We start from the raw sequence: 19,663 nt of genomic DNA on the forward strand, positions 1-19,663 counted from the left end.
TGGTTCAATCACCAACATCCTATATTAAGGTAAAAACAGAGATTTATCTGACTCTGATCAGTTAAACACCTTAAAACGTCTTTCAAAGATGCAGCACTCTTTGAAATTGTCAAGACACAAAACAAACAACCATTTTGTACAGGGTCACACAAATTAACTGGCCAAGATTTGAGGTGATTCAAGCATGAAGCCTCCAGGAACCGACTTTCCTACAGTGCTGTCACTGGAGGAGTTGTTCCACAACTGCAGCTTTCCTGTTTAGCTCAGTAGGACTATATCAGGCACAGAGTTTTAGATATTTTCATCTATATGTCAGACATTATGTCTGAAATGTTTATTTGTAAACTCATAAGTTATTATTCTAAATTTATCAGAGAAAAAACAACAAATGGAGGTGGAAAAAATTGTAGTTTTACAACATACACTTTCATATTTGCAAAATAATGCCCGCATTCAAACATGTTCTAAATATGAAAAAAAAACTTCCTTTTCTAAGATGTTTATGTTTCCTGCATACTGAGAGTACTGTGGTTAAATAATAAAAAATAATACTTAACCCCAGTTGCCCGACAATTGTGCACACAGTGTACTTAGTAAACAAGCAGAATCTGTTCAATACAGCAATAAATATTAGGCCAGATTGTCAAAAAAAGCACCCAACCTTCCTTTCTGTTATTTTTCCACTTTATTTTCACAGCTTTGGCTGCATTTAAGCAAATGGAGGAACATTTTTGGCAGATTGTGGATTTAATTTTGTCATATACCTTTAAAAGTAAGGAAATCTGTGTCCATCCACATTTTCTGTGGCACTGACTCCTATTCAAAATGCATAGTCTTCATACACTAACATTGCTACTACATTGCGGTTTTTCAATTCTTACCCTGACTTTGATATTCTTTCAAAATTACACTGATTTCCAGTAAGTGACAGTATTTCCTCATGTATTCAAGTTATCTTAGAAGTGAGATCTTGGTTTTAGTGTCTGCTAAATTAATTGCAACAACACACCATTAAGTCCCTTCACAGTAGCAAGAGATATTGAACACAACAGTCATGTAAACAGCCAATTAAAACATATTGCTCACAATACCCTGCTTGTGGAGGAGCTTAGCCTGGCCGTCTTCATTTTTGGCTCATGGTTGTTGTATTATCGCTCTTGCATATCTTACTCCTGCTATTTTAGCGGAGTAAGATATGAGTTTTCTCTAATAACTGCAATTTTTACTATGGTTAGTTTATTTCTATATTACTTGTTTAATTCTGTTTTTCCTTGATTGTTTCTAACCTTGGAAATATATTAAGCTCTAGTTAGAGGAAGTTGGAATAAAGGCTCTGGATGCAGTAAATTACAAAATTCTGAAAGAACATGTGAATTGTTTTCTTTATAGATGAATGTATCAAATGAAGCTTTTCTTCAACTTCCTTTTTGATCATAAAAAGAAAAATAGAAACATCATTCAAAACTTTCTTTTTTCTGACATAAAAAGCACAAATCTAAGACCTGTTTGGGGATGTGCAGATGGCAATACCTTGAGTCAAAATGAGAAAACAGATGAAAAGATGAAAACTATCTGACTGATAGCCTTAAATTGAACTCAGACTTTGTACAGGTAAACCATAAGCACAAAGACAAATATACTGGACAAGAAGGAAAGCACGCTGTGAAAGCAGGGAATATAAAACCAATCTAAAAGTGAATGCAAAATAATTGGATGCTGGCCATTTCACTATATCAATTCATCTTCCAGGGTTATGCTTTGCACACATTTTGACAATAAAATATTGAATGTGATTATCTATATTTGCTAGAAGGAAATATGGTTATGTAATATCTACCAGCAGCATGCCACTTTTTCCATTTAATTTCGTATGGGGCCATAATCAACCAGTCAGGCTCTATGAGGAGCAAAAAAAAAAAAAAAAAAGGTGCACAGTATCTAGTCTTTATTTCACAATGTACCATTAAATTTTAAACATAGCTGCATCTTATGACAATTTATTTTTGACCCTCCATATTGCTTATCTAAAATAAAGAAAATCAATGCATCACAGTTTAAGTACATGATGATGAAATGGTTTGTTTGAAGACTTGAAATGTAAAAGTTCAAAATTTGACAAATGCATTTTTTTCTTCCACTTTCTTGACATTATTTGTCCTCTTATTATTTCACATGAACAATTGTAACCATAACATTATGAGAACTAGCAGGTTAAATAAGTGTCACTGTTTAACTGATAAAGAAATGTGTTACAATACACAGTGCATCACTGTTTGCTGCAAAATGGGGTGGACAGTTGCAGACAGTGTGCGTATGCTGGTCATAATGTTATGCCAGATTGGTAGGAAGACTTTATTTTTCATTCAGCTGCAGGATTTTGCTGAATGCCTTATTGAATAGTTGATCTATTCTGAAACACTCTGGTCGTCTGTAAAAACTATTCAATAACTTTAGGGTAGTTTTCCTTCCCCATCTTTTTATTTAGCAACTGATTCTTCAGTTGATTTGATAATCATAATCTTAGATTAACAAAAACTTGATTAACATCTGCCAAACAATCTAGTAATTAGTCAATCCATCATGATTAGTTTGTGTGATCTCTGAGACTAGAACTCTTGTGGTTTGAGAATCTTTCTCACCAAATGTGTTTGCGCTTCGTTGGTTACAGGTTCGACATTGCGGGTTCCTCACAGGCTGACCAGGAACATGTTCCACCAGCTTACAGAACATCTCTGGACCATTTGTGCCACAGGTAGCATTAGTTGTTATGTCTGCCATTGTAGCCAGATTCAGCACCGCTGGGAACAGTCCTGAGAAACAGAAAAACAAGACATACCTGGTTACAAGAACTAATAGATGAACAAAAACAAACTATGTGCACTGCTACAAAACAAGTGAGACATATTCTTGCTTGGATAAACAATGACATTTTTAAGAAAAGAAACTTATTGGAAGAAGTATCCTTAAAGTATCAGTCCCACTAATGAATCTGAAATTTGAACAAATAATCCAGTGAATACAGAAGCTGTATTGTCAGATAATTACTAATAAAAGAATGCTACTATTGGAGTTATTAGGATTTTCCAGCATATCTTGCATCACAGATGGGTTTGCATTTCATATAAATAAAATCATAAATCACAAATAAATAATTTTCTCCACCCAGTTTTCCAAGTGAACCAAATAACACCTAGATTTCTCTATTACTGAGTTTAAGAGTAATTAGCCCAGAACAGAGAGGGGGTGAGGGTTTTATGAGTCATATTTCTCCTAACAGCATAAAACAATTATTTTCATTACCCCCACAGACTGAATCAGTTACAGAAGATTTAACCATGTAAAATTATGTACACCAAATACCACACCAAATAAAGATCGGAACAAAGCTAAAGGTAAAACAGAGTAAATAAGCAGGAAATGAACATCTGCTGAAAGGACCCAGAAACTGGACAAACAGTAATCTCATTCTGACCAGAGCAAACCAAGATAAATACTAAAAACCAATTCGGAACAGGTGAAGATCATTTACTGATCGAACCCAGCTGTGAAACACAGACAGGAAAACAGGTTGGACACAAAGAAAAGAATCCATCCATCCATCCATTTTCTTACACCCTTCTTCCCTAATGGGGTCGGGAGGGTTGCTGGTGTCTATCTTCAGCTGCGTTCTGGGCGAGAGGCGGGGTTCACCCTGGACAGGTCACCAGTCTGTCGCAGGGCAACACAAAGACATACAAGACAAACAACCATTCACACACACACTCACACCTAGGGAGAATGTAGAGAAACCAATTAACCTGACAGTCATGTTTTTGGACTGTGGGAGGAAGCCGGAGAACCCGGAGAGAACCCACGCATGCACAGGGAGAACATTCAAACTCCATGCAGAAAGACCCCCCGGGCCGGGAATCGAACCCAGGACCTTCTTGCTGCAAGGCAACATCTCTACCAACTGCGCCACTGTGCAGCCCTGAAAAGAATCCCATGTTTCAAAATAAAACAATAAATCAAGTAAAATGATCAAATAAATTCTGTCTAAGGTGCAGAAAACAAGAGCAAAATCTAAAATTCAAGCGTACCAGACATTTGTAATTGCTTTAATATATGTTTAGTATTGTGTTGGCAAATACCAATAAAGAACTCCTGTTAGAATTTCAAGCTAACAAATAATACAGACAATTATAAACTGTGATATGACTGTGATATGAAATGCTGGGGACAATGAATGTTTAGCATTCTCCCACTACAAAGGTCCATCTTTAGTTCAGAGTTCAATTCAAAAACTGCAAACTCCATACATGGGCCATTTTTTGGGTAGATTTCTATCTGTTTTTGCCATTTACGAACTGAAGGTAATTTTAAAAATACTTCCATAATTTAATTGTTGCTAACACGTAACATGTATATGATGTTCTTTTGCCCAATAGAGCAGGATGAGATTGCAAAGCTGTCATATCCCAATTTCATAGAAAAATTATGATCACAAATCCATACTAATTTACTGACTTAAAAACATAGCTCTTACTTTAAGAAATAATAAAAGTGATTTATGCCAAAGAGCATTTGTGCACAGATTTTCATAATTTTCTGCAATTTTGCCAACTTGGGTCAAGTACAATTGACATTTTATTCTCAAGACTTGAAGTATTCTTGGTCTCAAACAATTAAGTCAAAAACACAATTATCTTTATTTTTTATTGAAAGGATGAAAGCTCAGGTTGAGTATTTCTTTTGTGCAAAAAAGGGTCATTTTAGGGTACTAGAGAGAAAGGAGAAAACATTCAAGACACTTTATATTTTGCATAAGGAAGGGTTTTCTGACGTGGTCCCATTAGAGCAATAAGTAAAAACCATTGTTGGGAATTATCCAAAACGCAATTGGTCTTAACCTTAAAATTACCAAAATATTTAATCCTTTTAAAAAAGAATTAACAGTGAAAATGAAAAATATAAGATCAAGCTCAAGACAATATAACGGTCTAATCGTGTACAATTTAATGTGTTCATGTCGAATTCTTCTGTTTCCAAATCTTAATTTGTAATTCCTGTCCAAATATCTGATGCCAAAATGAATAAAATGAGGATCTCAAACTTTTGAATGAAACTACAGCATCTTTGTTCAGCCAGGAAAAAAAATTAAATGCAAGTGACCAGTGGGAAAAAAGGCCCAGGTCCCCCGGCTGATAATTATTTACACATACCAGTCATCATCACCACCCAGGTGCAGATGGACAATGTTTTGAGTTTTGAACTCCAACTGCTGCTCAACTGTTCGGTTCCCATTGTAAAATCCAGATTGAAATGCTTTGACTGAATCTACTGGAACTCTCAACATACACATGGTTCAAATTTCTTAGCTGGGAAACATACATAACTGCATACTACATTGCATAAGAAATTTCTGGTTTGGATAAAACTGATTTGTTATGGCTAATTAGCATGTATAGGAAATCCTAGTCACTTATATCTACACTGAAGGAAAACTAAAGCAAAGAGAGAAAAAAAAGAATCAATCAGCACACAGTCTGTGTGTTTGTCCAGATGGGTCCAGCTGTTTGGCCAGATGTCAATGCTGATGTACTGTGAACATCTGAGACACCAAAAGACTCTTCCACAAACATTCTCACGCGCTTAACTAGAGCTTATCATGAACACAACCAGTCAAACAGGCCATATCCAAGTCTTTCAACAGTGATATTAACAATGTTGCTCCAACATTGGTATTCAGAGTGTTAGACTGATAATATTTCTCAGAACCTTTTATTTTCTTTTCCAAATTCCATTATTAATGGTCAATGACTGGATACATTTTAGAGTGCTTTCAAAGATAGAGAGCCAGAATTGATGAGATCAACATTAAATCTGATCATTTCGGTTGTCACTACTTTTCGTAAATGGGTGATGACAGAAGAATATTGGTTTTAATGTTAGCACGACCACTAACCACTGAAAAATGACAAAACATTTAGATAAAATTGGTCAAATTGGTAAATGGCTCAGTATGAATTAACTGAATCTGTTTGACTAACAAAGAAAGAGAAGCAAGCATCAGGAAGCAAACCACATTTCACTGCATGTGAAATCCCTTTATGAAAAGAAATAAAGATGTTTATGGTGGACCTCCCGTGTTTGCGGGAGGTTAAGAACTGCCCTTGATACTATTTGAGGGAAGCAAAAGGAAAAACATTTTTACAGCCTTATCTAAAAAAATAAATGGTTTAATTATTTTTATTTAGCCTTTATTTGACCATGCAGGGCAGACTGATTGTAAGACCAGTGCAAGATGAGAAAAAGTCAACCTTTCTCACTGATGATCACGCCCACAACAATAAACTGTTTTGTAAATGCTGTATCACAAACTTTCTCTTGTGACTGATCTTTTGGGTGCCTCAAGATTATAAAACTGATATTTGCAAAGCCTCTACAGATGCCTGTCAGAGAAACGTGTGCTCTGCTCTTCACATCATTCTGATGGTGACATATTTTTTATTTAAACAGTTTAGGTCTGAATTTTTAGTTCTTAAGAGCCAAACAATCTGCATTAATGTCTTCTAAAGATAAATTCTATCTACACCTAAGCCTTTTAATCCCAAATAAAATAAATTACATTCTGTCTTTCAGTCATATGACAAACAGATAATTCAAACTCCAGTTTTAGTTGAGACTTTAATGCTAGATCAAAAATACTTTCTCCCGTGAATTTATTTTTATAGCTCTGCTATACACCGTGCCAGGAAATCAAGCCAATATCCTATGTATTCTGAGATTTGATTCAAAATCTGGAAAAGACGTTGCTTACTAATACACATGGTAGACTGTAAAAGCTTAAAAGAATGATGGTACCTTCATTTGAGTCACCATATATTTTAAGCTTATTAATAAATCTGGTTAGTCTTGCTCTGTCAGACTGGCTGGGAAAAATAAATCAATGCATCAAAAGATGGTGGCAGGATTTTTGTTTGGCTGGGTTAAGAAGTGAAAATATTAAAAGCCCATGTTTAAATTATGCCTTTCTCTAAAGATGTATCTCATTTCACATTAACCTTTTGAGTCAAAAAGAGCACATTACATAACACTTTTTTTTTTGCACATAATCTAGGTTCCACCTCTTACACCTGTTAATGCAGCAGCCCTACATTAACAATAATTACCAATTCAATGCACCAAATCAACTTGTCTGATTTAATTATTAGCTACACTAGCTTTCAAATGGTTACATTTTCCTAATCTGTCAGTAGTTACTGATGCATCTCTCCTGCTTCTGCAGAAAGCATTATTGGAAAAACTGGAATGTTTGACATTTTACCCAAAACCTTTTCCTAAAAATGCAATGCGACCGCCTGTCATATGCAACTTAACAGCAAAAATATTTTAAAAAAGTTTACTTGCACTATTGACAAGTTTTATGTCATCAAATACATACAGTTTTATCCAACTTAATTTAGGAAACATGTTGCTATAGCTTTTGAAACTACAAAATGTAGAGATATGGGTTATTGGCTTACATTGCTAGTAGTAGCGTATCTGATTATAGGCCATGTCAATCTGCAAATCAACATTATTTTAGAACTTGAACATTAGACACAGTTGATCTTGGTTTAGTAACATTTTCAGATTTAACTCTCCAAACACTGGAAGACCAGCAGCATCTGTTTTTTAAACGTCCAATCAAGGTTTTGTCAAAACAAAGACACAGAAAGATCGACTTAGCTTGTAAAATCAACTTCAACCACATTTAGGCATCAATGTATTTTTATGGAGACAGTTTTTTAAACTTATTTTAGTTAGAAGGCAAGATCATATTTCCTCTTCTCTATTCAACAAAAAGTTTTCACAGTTGGAAGTTCTGTCATTAGAGGTATGTAATCCCAAAACCAAAAGAGCGTGTTCCTGGTTCACAGTCACATGCTTTCATTTGTACTGGAATATCCTGAATACTTCTTCAATGCTCTTTCTTTGAGACGATTCTGAAGAACCAAAGGGCAGACTAACTAGCTGGTTTTTTTTTTAACTCTACTTTACTTTGTAGTTACCAGCAACAGCTGCTCAAATACTTCCTGTGGTATTCTTACTACAGTTTGAGAACAGTGGGCCTAACCAGCTGGTTCTAAAGTCTGTGCAACATATATCATGACAACTTCTGAGAAGTCAAAATTATATATAAAAAAATAAATATTTGCATGATTTAAATTGAGGCGAAAGACATTTGTCTTCTCTTTGCAAGGCAAGACAACGGAGAAATGGGAAATGTGTAGAAAGGACAAGAATTCATGTTTCATATTCGCTGAATGACGAGGGACACAAGAGCTGTCTGACTATGGCTTCATGCCAGTCCCACACACAGAGCTCAGGTTTATAACCTTCCATTCTCTTCTCTTTGCTCTGATAACCATGGTAACCTGTCTGTAGGTCTGTCTGGTGGCCTTTTTTTCTTGATCTGTATGCTCTGTTAAGCAGATGTCTCAGAGGCTTAACTGCTATAAAGGATCTAAATTATAATACTGTTAGCCTCTATAAGTATGGTAAAAACTGGAGAGACACATTCAAAGAAGTGTTACCATTGAATATTCAATAGTATATTGTTTAGCAATTATTACAAAAAAAAAAGTAATGAGCATTTTTGATAGAATGCACCATGTTTACACCATGAGCAAAAATGTAAAGTCAAAGACAAAAAGCATTTCTCTTTCAAAATCACAAACTAACTTCAGTCATTATGATGACCAAAGCTTTAAGACAACAAACAGTTGATTGTTCTAACATAAAGCCCACCTCCACATACTCTGCATAGGACACTGATTTGTCCAAACATCATTGTCCAATAAATGGGCAGGGTTATGGGTTGTTGGCTGAATGCTAGATTACAAGTTTGCAGTTTGCTGCCGAGCAGTAAGGATAAGACATTTCTTCTCTAGTCTGAGGACATGGTTTTCTATCAGAAAAGGGTGAAATTCTCCATCCATTTAGGGGGATTGTCTACAGCATGTGAAGGAGTTTGCAAAGCTGGGTGGCTTGTTCAGGAGTGATGTCAGCATGGTACCGCACATGGAGGAACTGGGGGGTTTCTGCAGTAATTAGAGCCTTCATGTAGTCTGAGGCAATGAAGAAAGACCTGAAACAAAACAGAAAGCTCTCCCTTTATTAGATTCTTCTATTCTTCTATGTTCCAAATCTTACTCATCATAAACAACATGGATCAGGAAGATTTGAACTGAGCTTCCAGACAATGCTTTACTGAAGAGATAATTTGAGTAACTCCATCTAAAGCATGATTGTCATACTCCAGTCCTCAATAGCAGATGTCCTTAACGTTTGATACGACACACAGGAAACAAATAATTATTCATTAGCAGGACAGTGCAAAGGCTGACTGCACGCTGAGAATGACAATTCAGCTTTTTAAGGTATATTGAATCAAAGACATCTAAAAGTTGAAGGACACGTGCTCTTGAGGACTAAAGTTTTAGACTTGCTAACCAGGGAGAACTCAAAGTAGAGTCACTTCTTGTCCAAGTCAGAGTAAGTTGGTTGCAGTGTTTCAGCAAATTGTTTAGGATGGTCACTTTGCAAATTATCCCCCTGGAAGGGGATTTCTCTTGATCAGGGGACATTTTGGGATCCTTCGGTGTCTACACTGGACCTGCTACCTCTGTGACCCAATACCAGATAAGTGAAGAAACAGATTCTGGATCAGAATAAATTTCTATCAGTTGTTTCCTAACATTTCTGCTAAATGAAAGCCAAAATGTAAAACGATCAACACTACTACTTTACAACTTGCAATTTACAGTAGTTACCATTATAGTGGCGTTTTGCTGCATCACAAACCGTAAATATATGAATGCTTAAAGGAGACTTTTCTTGAGTACTTTGTCTAAAGATAAAAATTAAATCCATACAGAGAACTTCTTACTAATCATGAAACAATGTGCTATTTCATTTCAACTGAAGGTAGTTTTAAGACACAGTCAGACACACAAGACAAGCACCAGTGACAGTTTGTGAAATAAGTAATACTGACAACTGACAACCATGACATTATGATTAGTGTATGGGCACCAGATAAAAATATGCAATTTATCTGTCAGTTGGGCCTTGAAGTAGCTTTCTATTCCTTTAATGGAAATGTAATCAATGCTGAGTTGGCATCCCTGACTTGCTGCTGAGCATAGATGGAGTATTTCATGTTTTATGTGCGGTAATACATTGTTTTTTTATTGCACTACCAGATTTTTCCTGCATTTTGATTGGTTAGGGGGTGAAGCACAAGGAGATGCTCTCATGTTCAAGAACCCACAGCCATTAAGCACCATTCAACAGCATTCAGACATCAGTCCATGTGTGTAAATGGTAACACAAGTAACAGAAAACATAGGATCACTGAGTCCTCCTACGTATCAGATTTTGATACTCTCTACTTATCTTTATCTCATTGAAAACAATAATTTCTTAACATGTCCAGTGTTTATTAAATCTAAAGACAAACTCTTCACATTCCTACAAACTCAAGGTGGCAGCATATTCTGTTTCATCCTATAAATATTTCTTATTTCCTTAAGAACTGAATTTTATTTACTTTTTGCCTCATGGTAGAAGATGATATGCAGGGTGTTCTTTGTTCTGTGAGTGTGAGTGTGCATTTATTGCATGTGTGATGGATGTGTTATTGTGGAGTTTTGAGGCTAGATGTATGCTTGATGGAATAAAAATACGGTTGAAAAAGACAAGATCATCTCTCTCTGTTGGGCTGTGAGAAAGAGATATGGATGAAAGGAAAAATATAAATAAATAAAAGATTGATGGAGAGCAAGAGATGGATGGAGGGATTCCCAGAGAAAGATAAAGCGCTGTTTAAAAGGGTCAGGCCCAGGAGAGGAATGAGGGATGAGGCTGCCATAATCCTGTAATACTCACACACCAACGTTCAGAACCCTTTTACACAGGTATTAACATACTGATGTGTGTATGCGCGTTAACACACAGATGCAGAGCAACATCCTGGATAGAGACACTCAGAAGATGATCTGAATTCAAGACAATGGTGCACCACAAGACTCAGACACAGAGGAGAATACGGATCTTGATTGAACATTTGTTTCTATTCTTTGAGCAAAAGCAACATAAACAACAACTTCTTATGGACCTAGCTTTAAAAAAAATACCATAAAACAACATTGTTAGCCAAGGCATAAACAATTTCTTTTTCTCCTTTCATATTACTGGAGTTCAGGAAATGGAATGTTAACCCTAGGGCATAAAAAAATAATGCATGCTGAAATCTTCAACAAATCTTTGAAAATGCTCTCATGTAGGTAAACTGCAGCTATGCTTACGTTCACAGTCCTAATATTTTACATAAGTATCTTATTCTCTTCAGATATCCAGCTTCCTCTTAAAATCAGGCAGAGAAAATTGCCTTGTTGAAATGATAAAGTGTTGCAAAATTAGATTGATATCTATTCATAACCACTATCATGTTGTACGCCAAGAAGCTTCATTACGAATGATGCTGCAATAGTTACACTTTTACTTTCAAATTCATGTAGAATTCCTAATTATTTTATACCTTTTGTTGCTTTTGGTTTGACTTTTTAAAACAGTTTTTGTCAGCTTTGATCCATAACCAGATTCTTGTTTTCGGCCCTTTTCTTGAGGTATACTTACTCCAACACAGTGAATGTGACAAGGCTTTCTCTCTTCGTGAAAAACATTTGTTAACCGTCCAATATTTTATTATGTGTCAATTTTAAGAAGCCACGGTTTATTGTAGTATTATTTGATGTTAAGAAATGTTCAATTAATCTTATGATTACAAAGTTATTGCTCCAAGAACATTTTTTATCAAACTTTCAATGTTTCACACAAAACTTAATCACTTGGGTTTATTCCTGTTTTATGCTTTAAGAGTTTATGGATTTTAGTTCAGTTGGGTGAAAAAAGAAAAATCTAAAAATATCCAAATAAAATAGTAAGACAATGAAGAAGCTGAGAGACCCACAGCCAAAGATAATCTTTTTAAAAAACTACAAGAAAGACTGGCTCATTAAAAAGTAAAATGTAAAAGAAGAGCTACTCAAGATTTGCTCTTGTGCTGTACTGTAATTACTTACCGAAAAGGTCATTGCCTTTCCAAAAGATAATAAAGAAACACAACATCCCCTGAACTTCGCATTTAAGATTTTGAACTTTCTGTGCCCGTTTCTTCCTTGTGATCCCTCTTCAAACAGCAGAGGAAAAACATTCCTTCTTGGTTTTGTTTCTTCAGACTTAAAAAAAAACCCCAACATGAATATAAATAACATTTTTTTAATCCATCTCTGTCTTTACATCTTCTTACCACTATTTTGTCAACCTCGGGGGTATTCATGGAAAGTTGTAATTAAAACTAAATCAACATCCTGCTCTCACCAAGACTTCCTGTCCCAGGAGTGTGTCTTATTCTCTGTGTGTCTTTGTGGGTTACTCGCAGCAATGAAATTTTAATTTAAATGCAAACATTTGTAAAAAGAAACAACAAAGTAAATAGAGATCAGAAACTGCTTAAAAAAGCAAGAGAAAGAGAACCACAGTCAGATCAAAGGCTTAGAGTGAAGTCACATTATTAATCTCACTGAAGAGTGTTAATGATTTCAAGAAATCAAAACCATTTTCTGTCCTATTATTACACATTTTTGTAGTATGACTGCACAAGGTTGCTTTGACAGACATTCTTTCGTTTAGACGTTTATTAACCCAATTATGCAAAATTTCAGAAAAATACACTTTGAGTATGGAATAAAGATTTTTCTAGCTGGATATAAAGTCACTGGAAGGACATCAGAGCCTAACATGTTGTTCTTTCCCAAAGATCCAGTACTGCGAGACACAATAAACACATAGTGTGTAATTCTTAATCTGTACACTCGTCTTCCAGACACACTTGATCTCAGACTAAACAGGAAATTAGCTAACTTTTAGACGGTTAATACCCTTCTTAGACACAAACAAACACAAACTCCAGACATTTCAACTGGAGGCTAAAGTCACTGATGTGCTCCAAACTGGGGAGGGTGTTTATCTCTCAGGGATGCATCCGGTTTTGCTAGTAGTGATTAAATTCATTTTGAAGCCCTAAATGGACACACAAAAACAACATGGGAGGTCTCAGGCAAAATGACTCTGACACAATAAAAATCTCTGTTCTTTGACACACTGGATCCCATTTTTCTAACTGTGATGACGGGTGGTGCAACAATCATTTTAAATCACACTCAGCTTTGTGTCATTGTAGTTTTACTAAATGCAATGCCCCTAATTTGTTCCAGTACTCATATTTTTAATCATTCTGATCAAAGTCTGAAATCCATAATCGGTTCCTTCTGCAGGTACAAGATAATGGACTGAGGAAAAATAAAGTGACTTACAGTGATCTATAATTCTCTATTGTTACTATTTAGCAATAGAATACCCAGAACTGAAAAGCAACAAGGGCCATTCTTCAGTTGTTATGTCTCTCCCAGCTGGGGTAATGAATGCAGCTTTTTTTAATTAGGGATACTGAAAAAACATTTTTTGTCTACAAACATGCTGAACTGGGGTTGTACAATACGAGAGTATCCAATGAAATTAGAGGAAACATTTCCCTGCCACGTTCTATAGTCTGCAGTCAACCTATTCTTGTGTGTCGGTCAATCTGCAGGAAGGACTGACTGTGGGTTCATAAAAGCGCTGTCTGAATGAAACCAGATTTATGCAAACAGAGGGAGAGTTCTCCCTTTTTTTTTTAACTGAGAGAACACGAAGCAGATTAAAAGACGAAAAGATAATTTATTTATGTCTATATTTTTACATCATATATTAGACAAGATACATCTTGTTTTCAATTTGGATACTTTTTTTCTTTTTACCAAAATTGTTGTTTTAAATATATTTTACTGTGAAAATTACAGTTGAAAAAAAAAACCTAAAAAACAATCTAGAAACTGTCAAGTAAAGCAAAGATACAAAAGTAAAAAGGAAAAGACAGAGACGGGGGGAGGGAATGTTTAGGTGCAAAATGTGCAATAACTCCAAGATAAGTGTTTGAAGTGATTTAGCTGAGCTCAGATCAGTCGGCAGTAAATCTATCCTCTGATGGTCCAACTGCTCTCTCACATACTCACGCCCAATCCATACCTGATGAGGCAGTGATGAGAGCTTAGTTAAATCATCCCCAAGCACCTCGGACGAATAAATGTGTATGCTAGTGGTTGTGTATGATTTAAGATGGAGCTATTGGTGATAGCCTTAGTATGTACTTACACTCCGACCTGCAGCCAAGGCCAATACACGTGCACACACAGCTACACACTCTCAGGGGAATAAAGTGGAGATGTTGGTGCGCGTAATGAAAACATGCCAGTGAGTAGATTTACAGGAGAGAGCAACTTGACCTCTGATCCCACAAACGATCTAATCTTCTCATGGCTACAAGCACTATATTCTCCAGCAACCTCCAAATAACATACAACAGAACAGAACAGAATGATTCTCTTGGGAGAATAAAAATTTTTATATTTTGATTTGCATTTGTCACACTTAAAATTGTTGATTGCTCCTGCTCTTTAAGTTGAAATGCTACTCGGAGAGAGGAGAGTGGGCGCTGACTTTCGGAACTTGCAAAGCTTAAACGTTGACACTGCTTGACCTTTTAGAAATTAAAATTCTAACATGACCACAGAGGAGGAAAAAAAATCACTAAATATTTCAATTTGTTAGATGTTCCCTTTTAGATATTTTGTAGTTGAAGCTGGTTAGACAAAGAAACTTTCTCAAACTTGCAGAGTTTTAAAATAAATGTAGGACAATATGGGGTACTGACAAATCTTTCAGACTCCTGATTATTTTACACGCTGTTATTTAAAAAAACTGAAAGGTGTGAAAATATGAATATCAAACACGGTTTCATGGCCAGTGGTGCTTTAGAAAAGCGAAAACATGCAAAACCAATCTGTGAAGTTTAATAAATTGTCTCTTGGCTGAAAGGACTGCGTTGAGGGACTTGAGTTAAAAAAAACCTTTAAAAGGAAACATGCTCAACTAATAACCACCAAAAGCACAGTGGCTGCTATAATTTTTAAACTGGAGGAAAACATGAACTCTTCACAGAGCATGTTCACTGGCCCACTGAGTAAATGGGGAAAGAGCCTTTGGTAACCGATTTGTCCAAAAGCCCTACGGTTACTCTGGCTGATGATCTGTGATTTAGATGTGGAGAGAGAAAAATGGAACAACCATGACATCATATTACAACTATAGTCACCAGAATAAAGTATCTTTTCAATGAAATATGTCAGAAAAAAAGCATCCGCTATGGAGTTCTCAAAATGAAACTATATGATTTATTTTTTTTTTTTTATGTAAGCCTCTTACGTCTTAATGCGTAACGTGAATTAAACTTTATGACTATATGAATCCATTTTAAGGGGACACATCAAACCCACTGCTTCCATGTGTGACATCATGGAGGAATCCAAATAAATGAGTCAAGATATCAAGAAGAGAACTGTGGACCTCCACAAGACCAGTTCATACACAATTTGCAGGTGGCCTCAGGCACCAAATTAATCTGTCTAAACCGTTACAAGGAAGTTTAAACACAAAAAAGAAGCAATTACTCCAAAAACAGCAGATAAAAAGTCCAACTACACTCTGTTAAATTCACAGAGGGACAAAGCCCTTTGGAGATTTATCTTGTGGTATGAAACCTGAATTTTAAGTGTTTGGCCATAATGACAATCTACATTTAAATGAAAACCATAACGCTATAAGCCTGAAAACACCACCCTAATTGTGAAGTAAGAGGGTGGCAGTGTCATGTTGTGGGAGTCTTTTGGTGTAAGATGGTATAGTGAGGAAAGAGCACTAAGCAAATAATGTCGCATTATATCAGCCAGGGAGGAATTTAAGAAGAACAGGGTCAATGTTTTAAAGTGGAGCTATGATCTCAACCGCAGAAAAATAAAATGTAGGCACAGCTGACAAGATTTATAGAAAAAGAAAAAATTAAAGATGTATGTGTAAACTACTACTTTGAAACAAGTTAATTTTCTAAAGAAATCTCTCTGATTGTTCTGTGGCATTTAGAGAATGGAAATTATTTTTGTAACCCTAACTCACCTAATACAAGTAAGGTTTAGAGTCTTTTTTGCAGTGTATGTAAACATCTGGTTTCAATTGTTTATTGCTTATGTGTAAATTAGATTAAGGCAAGCTGTGGGGGAGAAAATGATAGCCTCATTGTTTCTTCACAACCACACCGCTTGAAAGATATTCCCAACTGGTATTGGTCAGGACCTAACAAAGTTGTCTGATGGAAGGAAAAGAACAAACTGGTCACACAGTCAGATGGGTCAAGGCTTATTGATGCCTGCATGGATCAAATGTTTTGTATAATTCAAGGAAAGGTGGCAGTTTCTGAAAAAGGTGAATGCTGCTATATTGTGTACTAGCTAAATTGATGCATGCTGGTCGGGACGCTCATGCTGACCTCTGTCCACAGATGTAAGAGACAACAATGGAAATATGAGCATTACAATAAAACCCCAGAGCAAACCCAGAAGAGCAAACCAGGACATGATGAATTGGTCTTGAAGTTGATGCCTTTCAAGTTAGAAAAATCTGGAGGTAAAACAGGAACCTATTCATTTGTTACTGTTTTATTGATCAGAATAAAACAGGTCATAGGGAGACAAGCCTTCCACAGAATACCCCTAAAACCACAGAGGCTGTGTGTCCAGGCTTCAGACCCTGCTAGGGTCTCCAATAGTGAACAGACCTCAAGAAAGACAGAAAGATTTAAGAACTATTTGATAGCAAACAACCGCAGAAAATAAATTTACGTATAAGGCAGTTAGAGAAAGATGAATTGCTTGGCTGAAATACTGTAAAGCAACCAGTTTTATGGAATATTAGCATCGCTTGTAGCCCTTCTCAGTTGACCAATAGATTATTTTTTCTGGTTTTCAAAAACTTGAAATTTCAACCCCATCTGGACATTCTGCAAAATCTTACTTTTTACTCTAATTTTCCCAAAGACAGTGCTGTTGTGTCTAATGAAAGGTCTAAAAAAAATGCAATGATTGATCCATCTCTGGAGTAGAATCTAGAGATGGATCCAGGAACATTTAGCCAGAGTTGAAGATGAGCCCCAACAACAACAATGAAGAGCTTATGTCGAATCCTTTGTAACTCAAATGTACCGTATATATTTTTTGGTCTTGCTTTTTTCTTAGTGTTGTAAGACAAGCAAAGATGTAAACATCAAAGAAAATCTCTGTAAACAGCTAAAGTATGTTGATAACAGTAAATTATCTCCATATTACGATAATATGACCAAAATGTGAAGTTTAATTTGATGAAGTACCGGTATACAATTAATAAGATAAATGTAAAATGCTACTTATAATAATTGAAGACGGACATTTTAAAATGAAGATATAAGACAGTATGTATACTGAAATAGTTTTAGGAATAAAATTAAATCAGATTAAATAAACACTTAATGTTTTTTGGCATATCAGTTTTCTTTTTGTAACACCAGATAGACGACTTTATTCAAAGCATAGATTTGAACTATTTTTCAGATACCTTCAGATTAAAAAAAAAAAAAAATGCAATAAATGGAGAATATGCTGTATATAAGTCAATGTGAATTCTAGTGTGTCTTTCTATGTAGATGTACTCTGCACCAGTGTGCTGAGATTCTCAACTTGTCCGTGTTTTCTATTTGTCTGGCCAGGAAATAACATTTTCTAGAAGCGACCAGTGAGGTCACAAGGGATTGTGGGTAATTGGAAATCCAGATGGATGAGCATGAGCTTCTAGGAAGAGACGGTTGCTGCGGAGATCAAACTGAACATGCTCCAAAGCATTAATGTTGCTCATCTCTGTCTGTTCACCCCTCTTATTCTTTTACGTTTCCCTTGGTCTTCCGATTTTCCTCAAGATTTCAGCCCTAATTTCTTCTCTTCTCCTGTGCTCTCCATCCATTCAGCTGACTGATGAATGCCACTGGGCGAGACAGGAAATCACATACAATCCGAGGTGAGTGGGTGGGTCCATAGGGAGCAATCAACTAAATATGTCCTAAAGGAACTCACCCTAATCACGTGGAATATTTCCCAAACACCATCTCCATTGTTTTTGTTGAGGAATAGTTTCTTTATCCGGGTAAGAATCAGTTCTTGTGTTTAGAAAATGTTTAGAAAGAGCCTGATGAGACCAAAAGTCTCAGCTTTTAGTTTTTCTGATAGCAACTATTTAGATGATTTCAAAACTTCTTAAAGCTAGCAAGCTGAAACTTACATTGAAAACATCACTGCAGTCCAATAAAAGTAGAAAACACATGTTGAGACTTGATTGTGGTTCTGTGAACTAAATGGGCCAAAAACAAAATTCATCAGGTTGATTAATTTCATTCTAACTGATAAAATCTATGGCACCTTGCAAAAGCAAGAAGTTGTTTAAATACATTTGAAGTGAGGATAGAAAAGGTGAAAAAATATTGGAAAAATGGTCACTATATGACTTTGAGGTTTGAGCTTTATCAGTTGGCATAGAAGAATGTGCTCAAATTCTCAGTCTTTACATGTGCAAGACTTGCAGTTGAACTTGGGTTCAACAAAATACTTGTTGAAGGGACTGAAATCCTCGAAGCATTTTTGTTTCCCATTCACGAACATTTTAAAAACATACTACAACTTCAAAATGCCAAATTATTTTAGGTTTAACATGTTTGTACCCACAAACATACAAATCTTTAAGGCCTTTTCTCATAAATGACTCCAAATCTGCTGTTGTTTAAAACAACACCTATTTGAATTTCTCCTATTATTTGTCAGTCTGAGGTTCTCAATTTGCATTTCTTTTATGTTTATTCCATTTTTTGTTTTACTCACAGACGCTCCCCTCAGGGAACAAACAGATCTTAAAAACAATGCTATGGATATAACTGAATCTGAACAGCACATTGCTGCCTCATCACTTTTAACAAGAGCTAATGAATTCACATCTGCTATTAGCTGACCCCTGGCTACTGATAACAGCTCTGGCACTGGAAATGTTCAGGTTAGATTAAGAGAAGCAGAAACACAGAATCCATTAAAAATACGTACTGGACACTAATAGATTGTGTATCCATCTCTACAGTGCTTTACAATGGTCTTAAGCTTAATGAGTTTGGGAATTTCAATGTTGGTGTTTTGTTTTTTTTTCCAGAGCAAATCAGCACGCTCACTCTTAGCCTTTTTCAAAACTGGCGGCTTCAGTGAGTGTGTTCAGAGGTTTAGAATAACAGCAAGAACGTAAATTTGCCTATTATGACAAGGGGTCTCACATAACAATAATATATGGTCAACTGAATACGATACAGCATCGACTACAATGCTCTGTCTATTGAGTTTAGATGCATGGTTGACCAAAGTATTTGTTACACATGCTTACATTATTCGTTTGAGTCTGTATGTGTGTAGTAACTTTAGTGTGAATGAAAGAAAGTGGGAAAGCGCTGGGTGTGTGTTGGGATATACAGCATTTGTTGCAGTGGCACTACAGACAAACTGCTCCCTGGATAGACATTGATTTTCACCCAATGGATCTGGCTGTTAGCAAACCTAATAGCTTGGTGGGTAATGGCTACAGGTTA

General features: G+C 35.9%; 1 protein-coding gene across 6 annotated transcripts in view; it reads right to left on the minus strand.

Moving 5' to 3' along the window:
- Nucleotides 1–19,663, minus strand: part of lama2 (laminin, alpha 2) — a 152,770-nt gene that overhangs the window by 115,176 nt on the left and 17,931 nt on the right. For all 6 annotated transcript variants that reach the window (XM_044105771.1, XM_044105770.1, XM_044105769.1 and 3 more), the window contains exon 2: nt 2,640–2,810. In XM_044105771.1, the coding sequence (XP_043961706.1) occupies nt 2,640–2,810 (171 nt within the window). The remainder of the gene's footprint in view (nt 1–2,639; nt 2,811–19,663) is intronic.

The sequence above is a fragment of the Gambusia affinis genome, linkage group LG22 (genome assembly GCF_019740435.1).
Source record: "Gambusia affinis linkage group LG22, SWU_Gaff_1.0, whole genome shotgun sequence".
NCBI classification, from domain to species: Eukaryota; Metazoa; Chordata; class Actinopteri; order Cyprinodontiformes; family Poeciliidae; genus Gambusia; species Gambusia affinis.